General features: G+C 38.5%; 1 protein-coding gene across 1 annotated transcript in view; it reads right to left on the bottom strand.

The window, feature by feature from the left end:
• Nucleotides 1–6383: 6383 nt before the first annotated feature.
• Nucleotides 6384–16445, bottom strand: part of KIAA1328 (KIAA1328 ortholog) — a gene marked incomplete at both ends in the record, with an annotated part of 33413 nt that continues 23351 nt past the window's right edge. Inside the window, 2 exons of the mRNA XM_008935551.1 lie at nucleotides 6384–6492; nucleotides 13496–13680. Coding sequence (XP_008933799.1) covers nucleotides 6384–6492; nucleotides 13496–13680 — 294 coding nt within the window. The remainder of the gene's footprint in view (nucleotides 6493–13495; nucleotides 13681–16445) is intronic.

Below are 16445 nucleotides of genomic sequence, written 5' to 3'. Positions count from 1 at the left end.
CCAAGAATATGTTTAAAAGCTACAATGCCGAGCACTCCAAGTATCAGTGGATGAAGAAAAGACAGTTAAATCAGGTTTTTTGACAAAGGAGTAAAGCAAAGCGTAGAAGGAAACTGAAAATATTTTTTCTTTTTTTTTTCTTTTTCCAAAAAATATTTTGAGACTAAGTTTTCATTGTTGTGACTACAAGTGCAAACAGGAATCACATCCAATGAGCCAACATTCACTTAAGATTTAATGTGGTGTTTGAGAACCTGCAAAAGCAGAAGGGTGAAAAAAATGTAAAAAACAGTAGTTAAGATAACAATGAAAATGATGGTATGAAGCAGATCCAAAGAGTTAAGTCAGCTTCATAACATGATTTGTACTCTATTTTCCTTTGCTTATTGTTACTTTCAAACTACAATCAAGTTATTGTCATACCACTGAATGATGGAAACCTTGCCAACTACTTCAAAACTGACACGTTTTCTGATGCAGTGAACATTCCCAGAAGACATTTCCCCTCATTTTAATACAGAACCCTGTCAGATCCACAGAGCTGAATGCAAAAAAAAAAAAAAATAGATAAAGGATGTGTAGCTATAATAGACCTCCCCCTACTAGTCAACTTTGGAATAAAAGACGATCAAAAAAGACTCAAAGATCCAGTGCTAGATTAATGCAAATATCTGCCTGTTTGCAAGTGTACTTTTTGATTAAACTGGCATACATCAAGTACAATTAGAAAGGTTATTTATAACTAAGAAATACATAATTCTGCATTTTAATGAGGGTGACAATTACAGCCAACAGTTGCTAATTAACATTAATCCTTTTGCACTGCAAGCCAGAATTTCCCAATATGATTTTCATTGTCAGCAATGGACACACCGAAGTGTTACCACAAAGCAGCTACTAGGTTGGCTGCTTTGACACAAATAGGTGTTCCTGTTACACACAGTGAAGAAAAAGAAGCTGATGATGTGTAAAATTCGATAACCTCAGATGTAAACACAGAATGTCATTTCAAAATTTACTTGATGTCTACAAGATGAAATATAATCAAGGCTTATCATTTTCATGGTTGAACCCAATTCCAAGCTTCCCAAGAGCCAGGCTTCACAGGTGAAATCTGATTTCAACACAAGCTTGAAATCTCCCATTGTTAAATCTGGTTTTGATCCCAGTCATGTGTTCACATCTGCATTTCACCCCTGAGACTGCAAAGCTTTTAGTGGTTGTAACCTAACAGTGTAGATAAGGAGTAGCTTTTGCCCAGCCTGTATCAGTTTCTGAAGCAAAACTCTGGAGCAAGGACTGAGGACAGGAATGATTACTATCAATTGATTTGCTACTGTGGTATAGCTTTATTGGAAATTTTTGTCTTACACTGATTATCAAGAAAATTTTGGCTCTCATCTTCTAAAATTAATACATTTCTATTCATTGATCAAAAATTTCTCTGTAATTAAATGTCACGTCTATAATAACTGTTGACCTAATTAAACACTCCTATTTCTTATATCTGTGATCCTGTAAAAGAGAGATGATTTAGATTTGCTATGCATGTCTTTCCGAAATAGAACTTATCTCTGTGTTAGCCTCTCAGCCATCGTCTTTTCAGACAGAAGCACTAGAAAACTGTAGCAGTCTCTTTTTTCTGCCAGTGTTTAACAGCAAGAGAGACCTGGTCCAAACACCATCGGGGGCAGAAGATCACAATGCAGCCAGTAAATAAAGCCTCTAGAAGAGTGCTGAGGTGCTCATCATCTGGGTCAGGCAATTGGAGTGGGATCAATGTCAGATATAAGTAAATGAGAAGGCAGAAAAGGAGAATTGTGAGAACTAAGCAAAGAAACCTATAATGCACTTCTTACAAAGCGCTGTAAAATTCACATTTATTTTGTATGTATGAGATAGATGGGTTATTTCTACATACAGAGGTGCCCAACTAAAATCAAGATAAGTGATATTAATGTCCTATGGTCAGTATTATTGAACCTCGAAAGCAATAAACTATGAGTCGATAAATATTACATTTGCAACATAGTTAACATTCTTCTACTGTCTCTGGCACTTATTACACATTGTAACCGCAAGTCTACAATACATTATTCATATTTGGGGTGTCACTGAGTGATGGATTGCTGTAAGAGAGGCTGTCCTTTAAATAAATCAACAAATAAAAATGCAAATGTTAACATTTTCAGCCACAACTTTTTCCATCTTGAATGGGGAATGAAAATTTCACATTATATCGACAGCCAGCAGAGAGAACAATTAACAACCTACACTGTGAATAAGAGAGATTAATTTGCCAATGTCTGGTTTTATCACTTGCATATGGAACTATATTGGACTTTTTGTGCTGCTGGCTTTCTCAGGGAGTAGGCAGAACTTGTGTCTCCTACCACATTCAGCACCTAACTCACCACTCCAAACACACTTTTAGTCCCTTTACATGTTCCTAAGTTAGGTCTGGTATGAAAGTTTTCTCCCCATCCTCCTTTTGAATCTGGAATAATGTCTGATCTGAAGGGGTGCGAGGGGGAATCCACTTCCTTGGCAGCACTCGCTCAGACTCTGCAGTAGAAGGAACTTCATAGTATTGTCTTAAGAGCAGAGCCGGATTTAAGCCTCCAACATGCACAGATCTGAAAGGCAACTACTGCACAAGGAAGGCAAAAGCTTAAATCTCATCACTGTCGTATTTCCTAACACTCAGCATAACAGATCTACTCTAGACTATTCCAGTGTGCATTATTAAGTATACAACTCTGCACATTATATTTTACATCAGATATTAATTTGCTTAAAAGTCCCTGAGTACACATTCACCTGAGATGTGCTGGGCAATTGGGTAAATAGTTTTGTTTTTAAAATGTCCCTAAACACAAATTTACACAATACAATCTGTTTATGAAAACTCCAACAGGCCACTGTAGTCTAACAGATAATAACACAGCTTGAATATAGTATTCATATTGCAGGAACTTCTGAATCACTTATTTTAATGGCTACAAGAAACTTCACTCCAAGACAATGCATTCAGCTAGCAATAAAGCTCTGATTTAAAACGGCAACAAGAAAACACAGGCTTAATGCTGAAATCCCAGACTATCACTCAATCCCTTAATTTACCTAACTGTTCTTAAATTCACTTCTTAGATGCCTGAAGTGAAAAATGTAAAACTGTTACAGGAGAATTATCTGTTTCCATGGTGAACAGAACAACCTTTGCCTATGCCTTTTTAAGTGCTTGATTATCTGCAGTGTTACAGGACTTATGTGCCAAACCCAACTCTACAACTGCTTCTGCGTGGGGAGAGCCTGACGACTGCACCAGGACTGTAATCAAATTAAATGCTCTTTCACTAGGAACAATTTGCAACATAAAACCCAAAAAGCTTAGGACTTTGATTTAGAGCAGCTTCACTTCTGCTTTGCAACACAACACTTGCTTTGCTGAAATCAGTACCCGATTACACCTAAGGTAAGAAAGATCTGGTTTATGTAAAAACTTCTTCCTTGCTAAATGAAAGCGTACAAATGCCACTGCCTTCCTTTTCCAGCTCTCTCCCAGCTCACAGCCCAAACCAAAACCTCTTCAGCTATGAAGAAGGCATGCCTAATCACCAAAAAGCTAACATTAAAAATAGTCAGAAGAGCTATGCTTTATAGGGGCAAGGAACAAACTTACTCTTTCAAATTTGCCTACTGCCAGCCTCAGGGCTGTGATTTTTTCTTTCCCAAATACACCAGCTTTTGTCTAGGTACATAAGCACATGGATTAGAAAAGCTTTCTGGACCTGCTGTGACCACAGCCTGAAGGGGCTTATGCAGGTACAGACACTGGTCTTAAGAACACTGGATAACCAAACATGCAATGCTTGGGTAAATTCCAAAAAAGCAGCAACAGGCATGCATAAAAGCATAATGGGCAAACAAATCCACTATTAGCCCAACTCAGGATGCCACATAAAGAAATGTTATTTTTCTTTTGGAGACATTACTGAAACCACTTTGTGCTCATTCACCCTGCAAGTCCAGGCCTTCTACAGGTCTAGCACTAAGACTCTCAAAGCACAACCTCCACCTTTCAGGGACTCGTTTTTCTTATCCCAGACGTGTTTCACTCTGAGAGGGAGAAAAAAGCAGGACTGCAGCGCTTGTTCCTTAAGGAGGAGGTAGCTGTAACACGCTGAAGCCTGCGGCTGAGCCCTGCCAAGACAGGCTATCAAGCCAAGGCATCTTCTACCTGCCATGCCTGCTTACCCAGCCAGCTCTCCCCAGAAGCTCTGCTAGCACCCTGGTGCCTCGTGCTGGCAGGGAGCTTCTGCCGCCTTCCAACACCTTCTCCCTGGCAGGCTTTCCACTGCTGCTACTGCCGGGTGCCAGGGTTTGTGCTAGTTAAAGCTGGCACAAACATGAGTTGAATCTAGTCCTATAAATTTAAATAGTCAAAAGTAATTAGGTTTACACGTACTGCCGATAAATAAATTTGCTCTCAGGCTAGGGCTTTGTGCTGCAAGTTTCGAGCCTGTGCCAACTGTTGTGGTTAAGCTGCTACCTCCCCCCCCGCCCCAAATCACAGATTATAACAAACATGCTGACAAACCCTAACTTCAGTGGCACAAAAGCAGCAATAATTCTCAATATTGATTAATTTAGTTAGTTAAACCTGCAGTCTAAGCTTATAACCATTCAGTGATAAATTGAGACTGACCTGCTGCCCAAGCAGGTTTCTTGATGAAGGATAGGATCAGCTTTAGGTCTCCACAGAAATACTTGTCCATTTACCATTTTCAATTAGAGAAGGCCATGAGTAAGGGAAAGCACAACATGGCTGCTTAAACTGGTCAATTATACTTACAGCACCAACAGAGAGAAAGCAAGCAAGGAAGCGTGGGAAAGAGCACCCCAGACATGCAGGATTTTTCAAAATTTGTCATCAACTGGTAAAATAAACCTTTAAGGATGACAGCTAATCAGACTCCTTTTACTGATCGCTTTATCTGATATGATTTCTAACAGCATATTTCAACAAATATTTTACTCCCCTCTGTGGAAAAGAATGGACCATCAATCCTCTTGAATAAAATTCCTCTTTCTGAGCAGTTGCTGTAAGATGTGAATAATTATATCTACTCTTCAGTGCTTGAATGGAATCTCAACTTATCACTGTTAGACAGTATCAAGCAGTATCTTTACAGATTATTTATCTGATATTATTGGCTTGCAAAGGTAACTCTTGCTTCTAAAAGAAATGCTTAGGCAATCTTGTAGTTTCTGTTTGTTTAAACATGCAGTTACTTTTGGGAAGCAGAGCCCAATCCATCCCAGTTCTTAAATCCTCCCAGAATTATCATCCCTTCCTTCAGAAGGGGGAAAAAAAAAAAAAAAAAAGTGTTTCCATAGCAAGTAAGTACAAATTTGTCAATATTGATAGTGGTTTTTCACCTATTATATATCACAAGTTCTCTCAGAAGATAGAAATAAACTGCCAGCTGCTTCCAAGAATACAGGGATGATATCAAGCATACATTTTCCTAGGCCACTGGGCCAAGAGAAGATTAAAACTGACTCAAGCCCTCTCGTTCTTCAAGAAACATTTAACTCTTCTTATGAATGGTCATACGTTCTTTTCACCCCACTGCACAAAGTCATCTAATTAGTGGTGTAAAATTCGTACTTCAACCTGCATTTACTTTGTTGCTTAACTAAAGATTTTATTATGAGAAAGTGTGGGACATGATAAAGAAAAGCAAGGATTATATTCTGTTCTTCAAGGCACCTAGCACCAGAATTGCAATCCTGCCTAAAGAAGGCAAGTTGTTTTAGACTTCTCAGTGCAACAACAGCACTGCTTTCTTCACTGGAGCAGAAGTGATAATGTTGCTTTTCCAGTGCATTTAGTGCAGATATATAGTATAATCATGAACTGCTGACTTAATGCGATTTTGTTGGTTTGTCATTAAACATAAAATAACTCTGGTACAAAACATTTTAAAAGAAATGCCATTTGATAAAATATGGAGAGCGGGGCAAATACAGAGGGATTAAAATCTTCAAATGAATATTAAATCTAACAGGCGTTAACATCATCCATTCAAATTATTTACAAATGTATTTAATGTGTCACGACTTGGAACATAAAAACTTTCTGTTCAAAATCTAAGTAAAATTAAAATGTTAGAACTTGGCATATTCCTGCTTTTCTTATTTTAACAGGCAATTTAAAGCTTACTATAAATGTCAAAAGGATACAGCAGTTTTGAGTTTATATTATCCAGCTCGTGCTAACATGAAATATCATAGAAATTCAGCCACTTCCCTGCATCTAGGAGAGTTTGATGGTTGCATTTGCAGAGCATTAGATCAGAGGTTACCTAGCAGCTTACCGTGAAGAGCCATGCTGGATTGGTGATGTGGCTGTGGTTGTAAGCTCTTTTCTGTTGCCTATCAGCACAGGAGACGTGGCTGCATCCTTCCTAGGTCCTGAAGTTGTTCCTATGGAATGAAGAGAAGATGTGCCAGACATCAGAGGCTAGTCAGTTTTGGACAGATGTTTCATGATTCTGTATTATCACAGAATACCAAGACTAAAAGTTGCAGCATTTTTGGAGTGCTATATATACACAGTTCAGGGGCAATCATCAGTTGGCAGTACTGTGCATAGCATGCATTTCAGGGCCACACAATCAAATGTGTAGAATAAGTCACACTCTACAGCCACCATCTTACTGCCTAAAGTCTGACAGACTTGCAGTGTTGTCATTTCTCATAGTGGTCTGCAGGATTCAGCTTGTTTCACAGATGCAGTTCTCATGACATGCTACAAGATGTTAGCTTCCCAAGTGTAAATATCACTATAACAGTATTTTTCTTTAAATAAAATAGAACTGCTAGTCCATTCCTTCTTATCCCTCCCAGTAACTCTTTAATTACAAGATAACCAAGGGTGAAAGGTGAGGTCTGGAGGTCATGCAATCCAATCTTCCATTCAAAGCAGGACCAACAAGATCAGGTTTAGGGCAATTGTCCAGTTATGTTTTCAATTTCTCCACTTCTCTGGGCAACAACTCTGGTTCCAGTATCTGACCACCTTCCGAGTGAAAAATGTTTTCTGTATAGCTATTTAGAATTTCCTGAATTGTAACATTTTCTCATTGTGTCTTGCTCTGTTGCTGACATCTTCCAAGAACAGTCTCATCTCTTCTTCTCTACACCCTCTCCTTAGGCAGTTGAAGAGAACAGGAGGATGTATACTGAATCACGTCTTCTTAGGGCTGAACACCCCCAGCTTTCTCAGCCTTTCCCAGTAGGTTATATGCTCCAGCCCTCTGATTGCCCTGCTTGCCTCTGCTAGACTTCCTGCAGCTTGTCAATGTTCTCCTTGTCCTGTGGAACCCCAAACTGGACATAGCGCACTACAGATACAGCCTCATTAGAGCCAATCATAGAGAAGTGTCCCTTCATCAACCTTCTGACCACACTTTTGCAGTTATGGCCTAGTATGAGGTCTGGTTACTTCCTCATACAGGCACACTGCTGACTGTTGTTTCACTTGCTGTTCAGCAGGATGTACAGTTCTTTTCTGGCAAAACTGCTTTCCAGGTTGTCAGCACCCAGTTGGTCCTGTTAAAGAGTTTGGTCCAACACAGTTGAAGAAACTGGCATTTCCCTTTACTGAAGCCAAACAGGTTTCTCTCAGACCATTTTCCCAGCCCGTTAGGGTCCCTACCCTCCAGCATATTGACTGCTGCCCTAGGTATGTTACCTGCAGCCGTGCTGAAGGTGTATATCTTGATCAATTGTCCAGGTTGCTAGTGTTAAGCAACTAACCACTAGCAATTGGCTTGCGCTAGCCCAGTGACAACCCTTTGAGGCTGGAAGTCCAGCCAGTTTTCCACCCATCTTCCAACTTTCACCCACCTATCTGAGAAGCTCTAGAGATAGGAATTAGTTTGACAGCTTGCATACAGGTAGTTAGAAGTAAGCAGAATAGGCAAATCATGAGTAATCTGATCTACTACACAAAAGCCTGTGGGGTTGGGCTTTTTTAATCTAGCCTAATTAGCTCTGTCCGACCAACATTGCTTAATTAAACAGTAAAAATAGGGAAAACTACAAGTCTCAGCAAAGTTTAAAGTCAAATTAGTGTTTAGCTCTTTAAGTAATTCTGTCATGTCCAAATATTTCTCAGCTCTGTGAACAGCAACATTATCTATGATCCATGCTGAAACATGAAGAAACCCAAAAAGGCTGTAATTCCAGCTTCAGCATAAAATTTACAGACGTCCAAGGGATTCACATTTTATAAAATACTGCACTGATTTAAGATTTATACAAAGATATACAATATAGTAAATCCACACATTTTAAGGTGTATTCTAGGGAGTCTGAGAAAAAAAAATACGTTCTCATCGCCCTGCTATAATGCATTGTGCTTCAGTACTATGCAATGAAAAAACATCACCTAACAAAGAGTTAATTATTTGTGACAGAACTCTTACAAATATCGTGTTGATTGTGTGTCCCTGGTAACTTGACAGTGTGCCAGTCCATGATGAGAAGAGTGAGTATGCATATAAAGACTGGAAGCATCTTGCTTAGACTTCTGGCTTTATGATTGAATAAGAGATATTTAGAAGTCATTTCACATGACAGTGGAATGAGGCAGCTGGATTTTAAGAAACTAATACCAAAGTAATAAAAACCTGGTGATCATGGGAGAATATATTCAATTCCTAATATAAAAAAAGGCTGGCACACTGTCAACATACCACATTGATAGCAAAGCAGACGTATTTCTAAGAAAAAGGAAATATATGGACTCGGAAGTGGCCAATACAGCCTCAAGGGGACTGTTCAAAGACCCAAGTTTGAAAATATTACCAGGGCTAGAAATAAAAAACAAGAAAAGGAACTAAGCAGGAATATACTGAGGCTGTTAGCCTGCACAGATATAAAACAGGGGTAGCAAGAAATCCTCAATAAATGAATATATAAAAAAATAGGTTTAAAAATATGTATTGAAAAAGGCATGCCAGTCAGCTGAGGGAAAAGAAACACCAAAGGGCAAGCAGGTCTATGAATACATGAAGAAGATTAACTCAATAATGATCTTAAAATGGCCAGGTTACCACTAATTTTAAAATATACTATGAGGAAAAATAAAAAAAAAAAAAGACTATTGGCAAGCAGGAGATAATGAAGACCATGTTGATGTATAATACCTGCCCATATAAAGCTGATGAAATTACCACAGGGGTGGAAGGGGGGGGTGGCGGGGGAAGATACAAATTCTTTAGTCTGAAGGATATATATTTCAGGGCGAAAGGGAATTAGTTAATGAATTTATGAAGTGACTGGTAATTATTTATGAAAAGTCATGGAGAACTGAGGTGATACAAATGACAGCAAATTAATTAGATTTGCAGGTGTTGGAAGACAGTATGAGACAGGAGACCTTGCAGATGATCTAGAGAAGCAAGAAACCTGGAAAAAGAATAGACACAGTCACCCCTGGAAAAAAAAAAAAAGCTCATATATGGTGTGATAATCTAAATGCTGACTCAAATTGAGAGAACCTGAAGTAGCAAAGAATAGCAAAAACCAAACTAGCCGTAACCTTGCAAGTCAGGGTACTCCCCAAGCAATTATAGGTATCTTCTAAATGGTAATGTTAAGAATACTATTTTCAATTTGATTAACTTGGTGTAAGAATGGCTTATAGTAGATTAAAGACTCTTTTGAGCAAATTCAAATAGCTGCATATTGCTGCTTGAGAAACAGACAACCAAAACATGAAGGAAGTGGGGAAATAAAGCAGTCTACATTTTGAAAATGTAAACACTAAAAAATAAGAAATACAGCTGAAGCTGGTTCAAGCAGTAATGGGATGAAAGTAAGCAATGGGAAATCTAGGTTGATAATCATGAAAGAAATCTTTATTAATTGAATAATACTAATATTCATAATACTTAACATTTATATAGTACTTCACATCTTCAAAGCGCTTCACTAATATTAACTAATTGCTCTACTCAATTGTAGGAAAGAGTCTTCCCTCAAGGGAATAAGTTCCAGATCCTGAAACCCTAAGAAGCTACATTAGAAACGCTACTGAAAAACAAACAATATAAGAAAAAATCAGCCCCTGGAAAAGTACAGATGCTATGAGAGAAAATAATTTTCTTTCTTTGGCTTTTTCTTTAACATATGGAAAGGAAAGCTGTGCATGCTATACAGTGTCATGCAGATGTTATGTACCCAAACAAGATAGAAAGGGAAAAATATTTCTTTTTCTGTTTCAATGCAGAGATATTTCAGGAAAGGTGTGAAGAGGAAGACTGAACAGAGGCACAGAGAAGTGCACAATATTGCCGAATACAATGGATAGAATCTAGTTTAGTTTCCCAGCCCAAAAGCAAAATTTCCCAGGGCAGAAAGAGAGAGAAACACACATTTCTGTACTTCAGCACTTTTTAACTAGGCAAGTTGTTAGATTTTAGTACAAACTGACATAGCTGCTGGTGACACCAATAAAAACAATTTACTGCTGAAAAGATCTAAGACGCGAGGATTAGTTTGTCTGCTTAAAGTTTTGCTGGTAAAGCTAGAAAAGTTTGGCTACAAGACACAAACACCTGCTACAGCACAGGAATAAAAATCAAAGAACAAACAAGAAACAAGAGACAAAAAGCATCAGTGAGAGAACAAAAAGCTGAGTGCCTAAGCTGACCCAGTAAGCTTCTATCCTGAAAAGAGAGCAGAAGTTTCCCTTCCACTCCGTGAGGTGATAGGAACAGGTTAGCAATGCTCTCCTCCCCAGTACTAAACCTCTGCCGGGAAAAGGAAAAGGGGGTTTAGTAGGAAATCACCCTTTCCAAACTCACTGAACTCACAGTAAATGAGCAGTCCTGAGGGCTATATATCCTTTCACCATTCCAGCACAGAAATGGTTTCCTGATTAATCATTTTACCTTCTAAAAAAAAATAAAAACAACCCAAACAACCCAATCCGAACACAAACCAACCAAAACAAACTCTCTAAGAAAACAACGGTAGGTAAGACACCACCAAATCTGCTACAACTGCTTATGTTGCTGTGGAGGGACACTATCATGAGATGCTCCATCTCCCAGATACACGCACCATTCCCAGTGGTACAGTGAGCCCAAAGACTCACATTCAGTTCTGGCACTGCACTAAGGTATGATGGAGACAATCCCCATCCTGAAGAATATACAATTTAAATCAGCAAGACAGATCAAGGCAAATATAAAAAAAATAAACCTCTGAGGCAATAGGCTAACATCTGACTGTCAAGTTTTCAATGGACATCCTTCTGTACACCGTACCCAGCACTGATGTTTTCTGACCAAAAGGCCACCTTAAGGTATACGGCTAAATAACAAAAAGTTTCATGCCTCAAGATGACATAATTCCCCTTCCCCACACTGCATGACTTCACTAGAGCTCAGGTAAACACACTGCAGTAGAAGGTTCACTTTGTATTGACACAACAGGCCTGAGAAAGACCCCCAGGCTTGCTGGCTCAGCACTCAGACACAGAAAAGCAAATACCATATTTTTTATAAAGATCACCAGGGAAAAGAATGTTAGCATCCCTCATTTTATTTTTTCAAGATGCTATATAATTGCTTCCTAATAAAAATATAAATTCTGAAGCAGAAATTCCAGGTCAGCAACCAGTTGGGAAGATCCAGCAGAAGCAAGGGCAATCATATAGCTAAGTCCAGAGCTAACTAGAATGAAGAAACTTTGTGCCCTGGTGATCCCCAAAGATGGAAAACACTTTACAAGTATGTCTGTATGCTTGTTAAAGGAGTCCAAACATATAACAGAGGGAAGCCAATTAAAAATGTACTAAATACAGAAGACTTCAACTTCAGTGATAAGTGCTAGGTAATTTGCTTTGTGATAAACAAGCCATTCAAATCAGTAATAGACCTGAGGTTGTTCCACAGCTTGAAAGCATTTCTCTGAACTTTATCTGGTATCACAGCAAGTGCCAATGTTTGTAAGTTAAATTTTACCACGCAGCTCTGCATCTTCAAAGCCAGCAATCCCACTGTTTGTGAAACATACCCCTCATCTTCAGATGTTATGCTGACCACCACAGTCACTAAATCAGCATAGGTGCAGCTCCATTACTATGTACAATAGCCAGGTGTAGCCTGTGACTCTTCTAAGAACTACAAAATGAAATGAATGAATGAAGAAGAGGCCAGGTTGGATTTTTTTCCCCCAGAATCTATGGAAAACAAATTACTTTTGGGGAGACTATCCCTATCCAAGGAACAAAACCCATCATCCAACTGTGAAAAATCTCAATTTCATCACTACAGTATTGAAAAGAAAGGGGGAGAAGGAAGAGGAAAAAAGAAGAAAAAAAATAATGATAGCTGAAAAAAGAAAAAAAAAAAAAAAAAAAAACATAAAAGAAAACCATCAGTGAAAATTGCCCCTGAAACTTTGCAGAATTGTAACGGCTTTCTCTTGCTTAAATTGATTGGTGTAGCAATGTTATAAAATGACTATTAGGATTCATTGTGCACAACAGAAAGTGTGAAATGTCAGCAGACTATACAGCAAAAGTAATGGGTCCTGAACCCCTGTTAGTCAAAAATGATTTTGTTTCAAATTAGAAATTGATTTTTTTGGACACAAGCCCTTTACAGGCTTCCAACTTTTGTAGCTGTGCCTTGGAAGAGATTAACCTCAGCCACTGTTTGGGTCCAGGCTGATGATACCCTTTTGAAAGTTTCTTCACAGGGACTGCTTTTTAATGTTGGTACGGTCTTAACCAATAACACAAGTTATTTGTTCCTTTGAGAACTGCACCACATTTCTTCTCATTTTACCATTTTCTTTATTTTTATGCTGACATATACGGCAAACTGGCTGACAAGTTAAAATAAAAAAAAGCTAGCTCATAATTGAACCAAGGATTATGTTCAAAGCTCAGCAGTGAAACATCCAAGCTGCTTTTGTTCCCAACCTTTTCTCTTCCTAAGAAAGGCTGCTTCTCTGCTCCTTAAGTGGAGCTGCTAAGCTAAGAGCAGGATAGATTCTAGCTGTACAGACATCCCTGTGTGGCAAAATATCAGGTTGTGATGGTGGAGCCATTACTGGGGAGGAAAAGAGTGTGAAGAAGATTACATTTCAAGAACAAGTCCCACTGCACTTATTCTCTTTGCTTGCTGGGAAAGTAAAAAGAATTGTTGAAGTAGCTTTTTGAGATTAAAGGGCTATTTTTTCCCTTCCATCAGGAATACCAGCCAAGAAGATGGCTTGTTATTTATAAGGCTTTCTATGCTTTTTATTATTTTAAATGTAGCTACCTTCTCTTGGGTTGTTTTAAGCAACTTGCAGTCCTCTCCCTCTAATTGCTTATTTTACTGATATGCTCTTGAACACATATACAGTTTCTCAATGCCATCAGCACACATATGCCCCTGTGACACAGTATGTTTCCACTTACCTTTCCTTGACATGCTGCCTTCCTTCTTTGTTTGCTTCAGAAGGGCTCGTCCATCTTCCACATTTGCACCAAACCCAACCATTTTCTGCCCTGAACTGCTCCAAACACTGCTCCCTGGAGTTCTGGAGGCTTTGCTTACTGGAGGTGTCCTCAGAAAATAATCTTCATGTTTCAACACTGGTAGACTGGGTGGGAAGAAAGATCATGCTATTACATCATGCATTCAGCCCTTTTAACACTGCACCAGCCCACTCCCCCACTTTCACTCTCCCAAAACATCACCACCATGCTGCTGGTTGAGCTCTCGTTGAATCCATTTACAAGACGTAACAGCAGGGTGCCTAAGGATTGAAGAGTTATCAGAATACTTTAGCAGGAGTCTTTGGTTATCAGCAGCTAGCAGCTTTCTAACAGTTATATTTGGAGTTTTGTGGCACTTGGCACCTTCCCAAAAGCATAAGATTCTGGATTTCCTGAGTGGTTAGAACAGGACAAGTGGGATGAAGATACAGCAAGTACATTGTCCAGCACAGTCCAGCAAGGTTGAAAGAAGGAGTAATTTAAGAAATGCTCACTTTGCTGGGATAAAATGGAAACAGAGATTACGTGAAAGTCGTTTGCAAAAGAGAAGTGGATCATTGAATCATAGAATCATTTGGGGGTTGGATTCGACGATCTCCAGAGGTTCCTTCCAACCCCTAACATTCTTTGACTTAGGCTAGAAAGGACCTTAACTAGATGATCTTTAAGATCCCTTCCAATCCAAACCATGCTATTATCAACAAGTTCAAACTTGAACCTCACACTGCCAAGCCCCCACTAAACCAAGATCCTAAGCTCAACTACGTCTTTTAAATACCTCCAGGGATGGTGGTACATGGATTCAAGAAGAAAAGGAATGAGAAGAGATGACACAAAAAGAGATGAGATAAATCAACAGAGCAGGATAGAGAATGAGCAGACTCGTGGGAGAGTATCTGATGCAGCGAGTGCAGGAGTTTAAGTAGAGTAAGAAAAGAGAAAGCTAACCAGAATCAAGATGAGCTTCAGCACAGAATCGTAAGCACTGCACAAATAGACAGGATGTAAATTCGGTGATTTGGAACATGCATGACTTCAGTCTCTGCAGACACAGGCAATCACTAAACATTCTGGGCAGACAGGAGGCTACGGAGATCCATCTTCCCAGTAAAGACAACCTACTGTTTTAAAAATTCTGCTCTCTGAGAAACAACCACTACTTTGAATGAGGATTCCCAGCATGTATACATCATTAGCAATTAAAAACATTAAAAAAAAATCTTTGGATTATTCACATAAAAGAATACAATTCATTCTAAGATTAATTACACCTCTCTCCTTGCAATCATGGGAGTGACATATAGCTTTCCTAAGTTAACAGAAGATTACATAAATCTTTTTCTTATTCAAGCACCAATTTTACATAGGCAACCCAAAGACTCCCACTGAATTTGTATTATTTGAGATACACTTTGTGGAGGTTGATTCATAAGAGCCTTTTAGCTGAAAGGATACACTACTCAAGTTACTGCACATCTGAGGAAAAAGTAGGTATCTGATGTTCCCATCAGAAAATGATAGCTAAATTAAAAGTTTCAAATCAATGTGCTGTATAAGCCATTGTTTAATAGGGCCCACTGCGTCTGTTGGACAATTAGTATTACTACTGTATTATTAATGCAGAACAGTATATAATGGCTTATGACCTGTAATAACTGGCTGAAGTGTTGGATGAAACTTCTCTGAATAACCTCCGTTTACTTTAGGGCTTCAAACTCTGTGGCCACTAATAGTATTGCAAAGTGTAATTAAAATTTATGGTGGACTAAATTAGTATCTTATTTGAATTACATGAAATTATTAATCTATTAATTCCTGCAACCCAGAGTGCAGCAGGAGGTGGGTTTGAACCCTAATAACTGTTTAAAGTGGCTTACAGGTGTAACACTTGACCAGATTTCTCTAGTAATAAAGGACTTGATATTCCATTTTCCTGTATTTGGATGATTAACAGCATTTAAAAACACTGAGGTCGTCATTATTTGGATGCTTTCAGAGTTTTTAAAGTACATTTAATTACAACCTATTACAACCATCTTCTGGTGAAGTTAGTGACCTTTGACTTGTAGATGAGGAGTTGATGACTCAACTGGTTCACTGTAATACCTTTTTACATGGTTTGGTTACCTCTAGAATATTGAGTTCTGGTTTAGATAATGCTATGGCAAAGGCAATTCAAACAGAAACAACCACCAAGAGAAAGTTACAGAAACTAATTTATGAAGAAAAAACAAAAGCAAGGGTGTTTGCATTTATAGCTCAATAAACAATTAATTAGAGCCTGGTTCTTTAGTATTTAATGAAAGAAAGCTCACACTAAAGTTTTGCTCAAGTAAGGATAGAAAGTCCAATCTTAAAATGACAAACACTTAATCTGAGAGGTATGCAGACCAAGGGAGGAAAGGGATAATGCAGAGAGACAAAAAAATTAATAATTAACAATGTACCAAAATAAAACAAAGAAAACATAAGAGGAAAAAAAAAAATCTATTTCGGAACATAGTTATTTATTCACCTTTGTAAAATGACTAAAATGAATGATATGGCTATTGCAACCTGCAAAATTTAAAACTAGTATATGGTCCAAAGGGATCAGTTATGTATAGCTGGAGAGATTAAGTGACAAAACAGGTCCTTCTCTACTTTCAAATCCAGTAATCTGTTGTATCACTCAAATGCACCACAGTTAGTAGGACCTTACTGCAGGGCACCACAATATCCCATGAATTTTCAGGCTGTTCCCTGAAGCTACCTGCCAGAGAAGACTGTCTAAATAAAGACCTTATTAACCTACCTAACCTACATACTAGGGTAGGAGTTGTTGAGTAGCACCACCAGAAAAGCAGCAAGTCTCAGCCCTGCTTCCATA

This window comes from Merops nubicus, unplaced genomic scaffold, assembly GCF_000691845.1.
Source record: "Merops nubicus isolate BGI_N331 unplaced genomic scaffold, ASM69184v1 scaffold23762, whole genome shotgun sequence".
Lineage (NCBI taxonomy): Eukaryota > Metazoa > Chordata > Aves > Coraciiformes > Meropidae > Merops > Merops nubicus.
The sequence above is the reverse complement of the archived record's forward strand: the minus strand, read 5'-3'. Positions and strand labels throughout refer to the sequence as shown.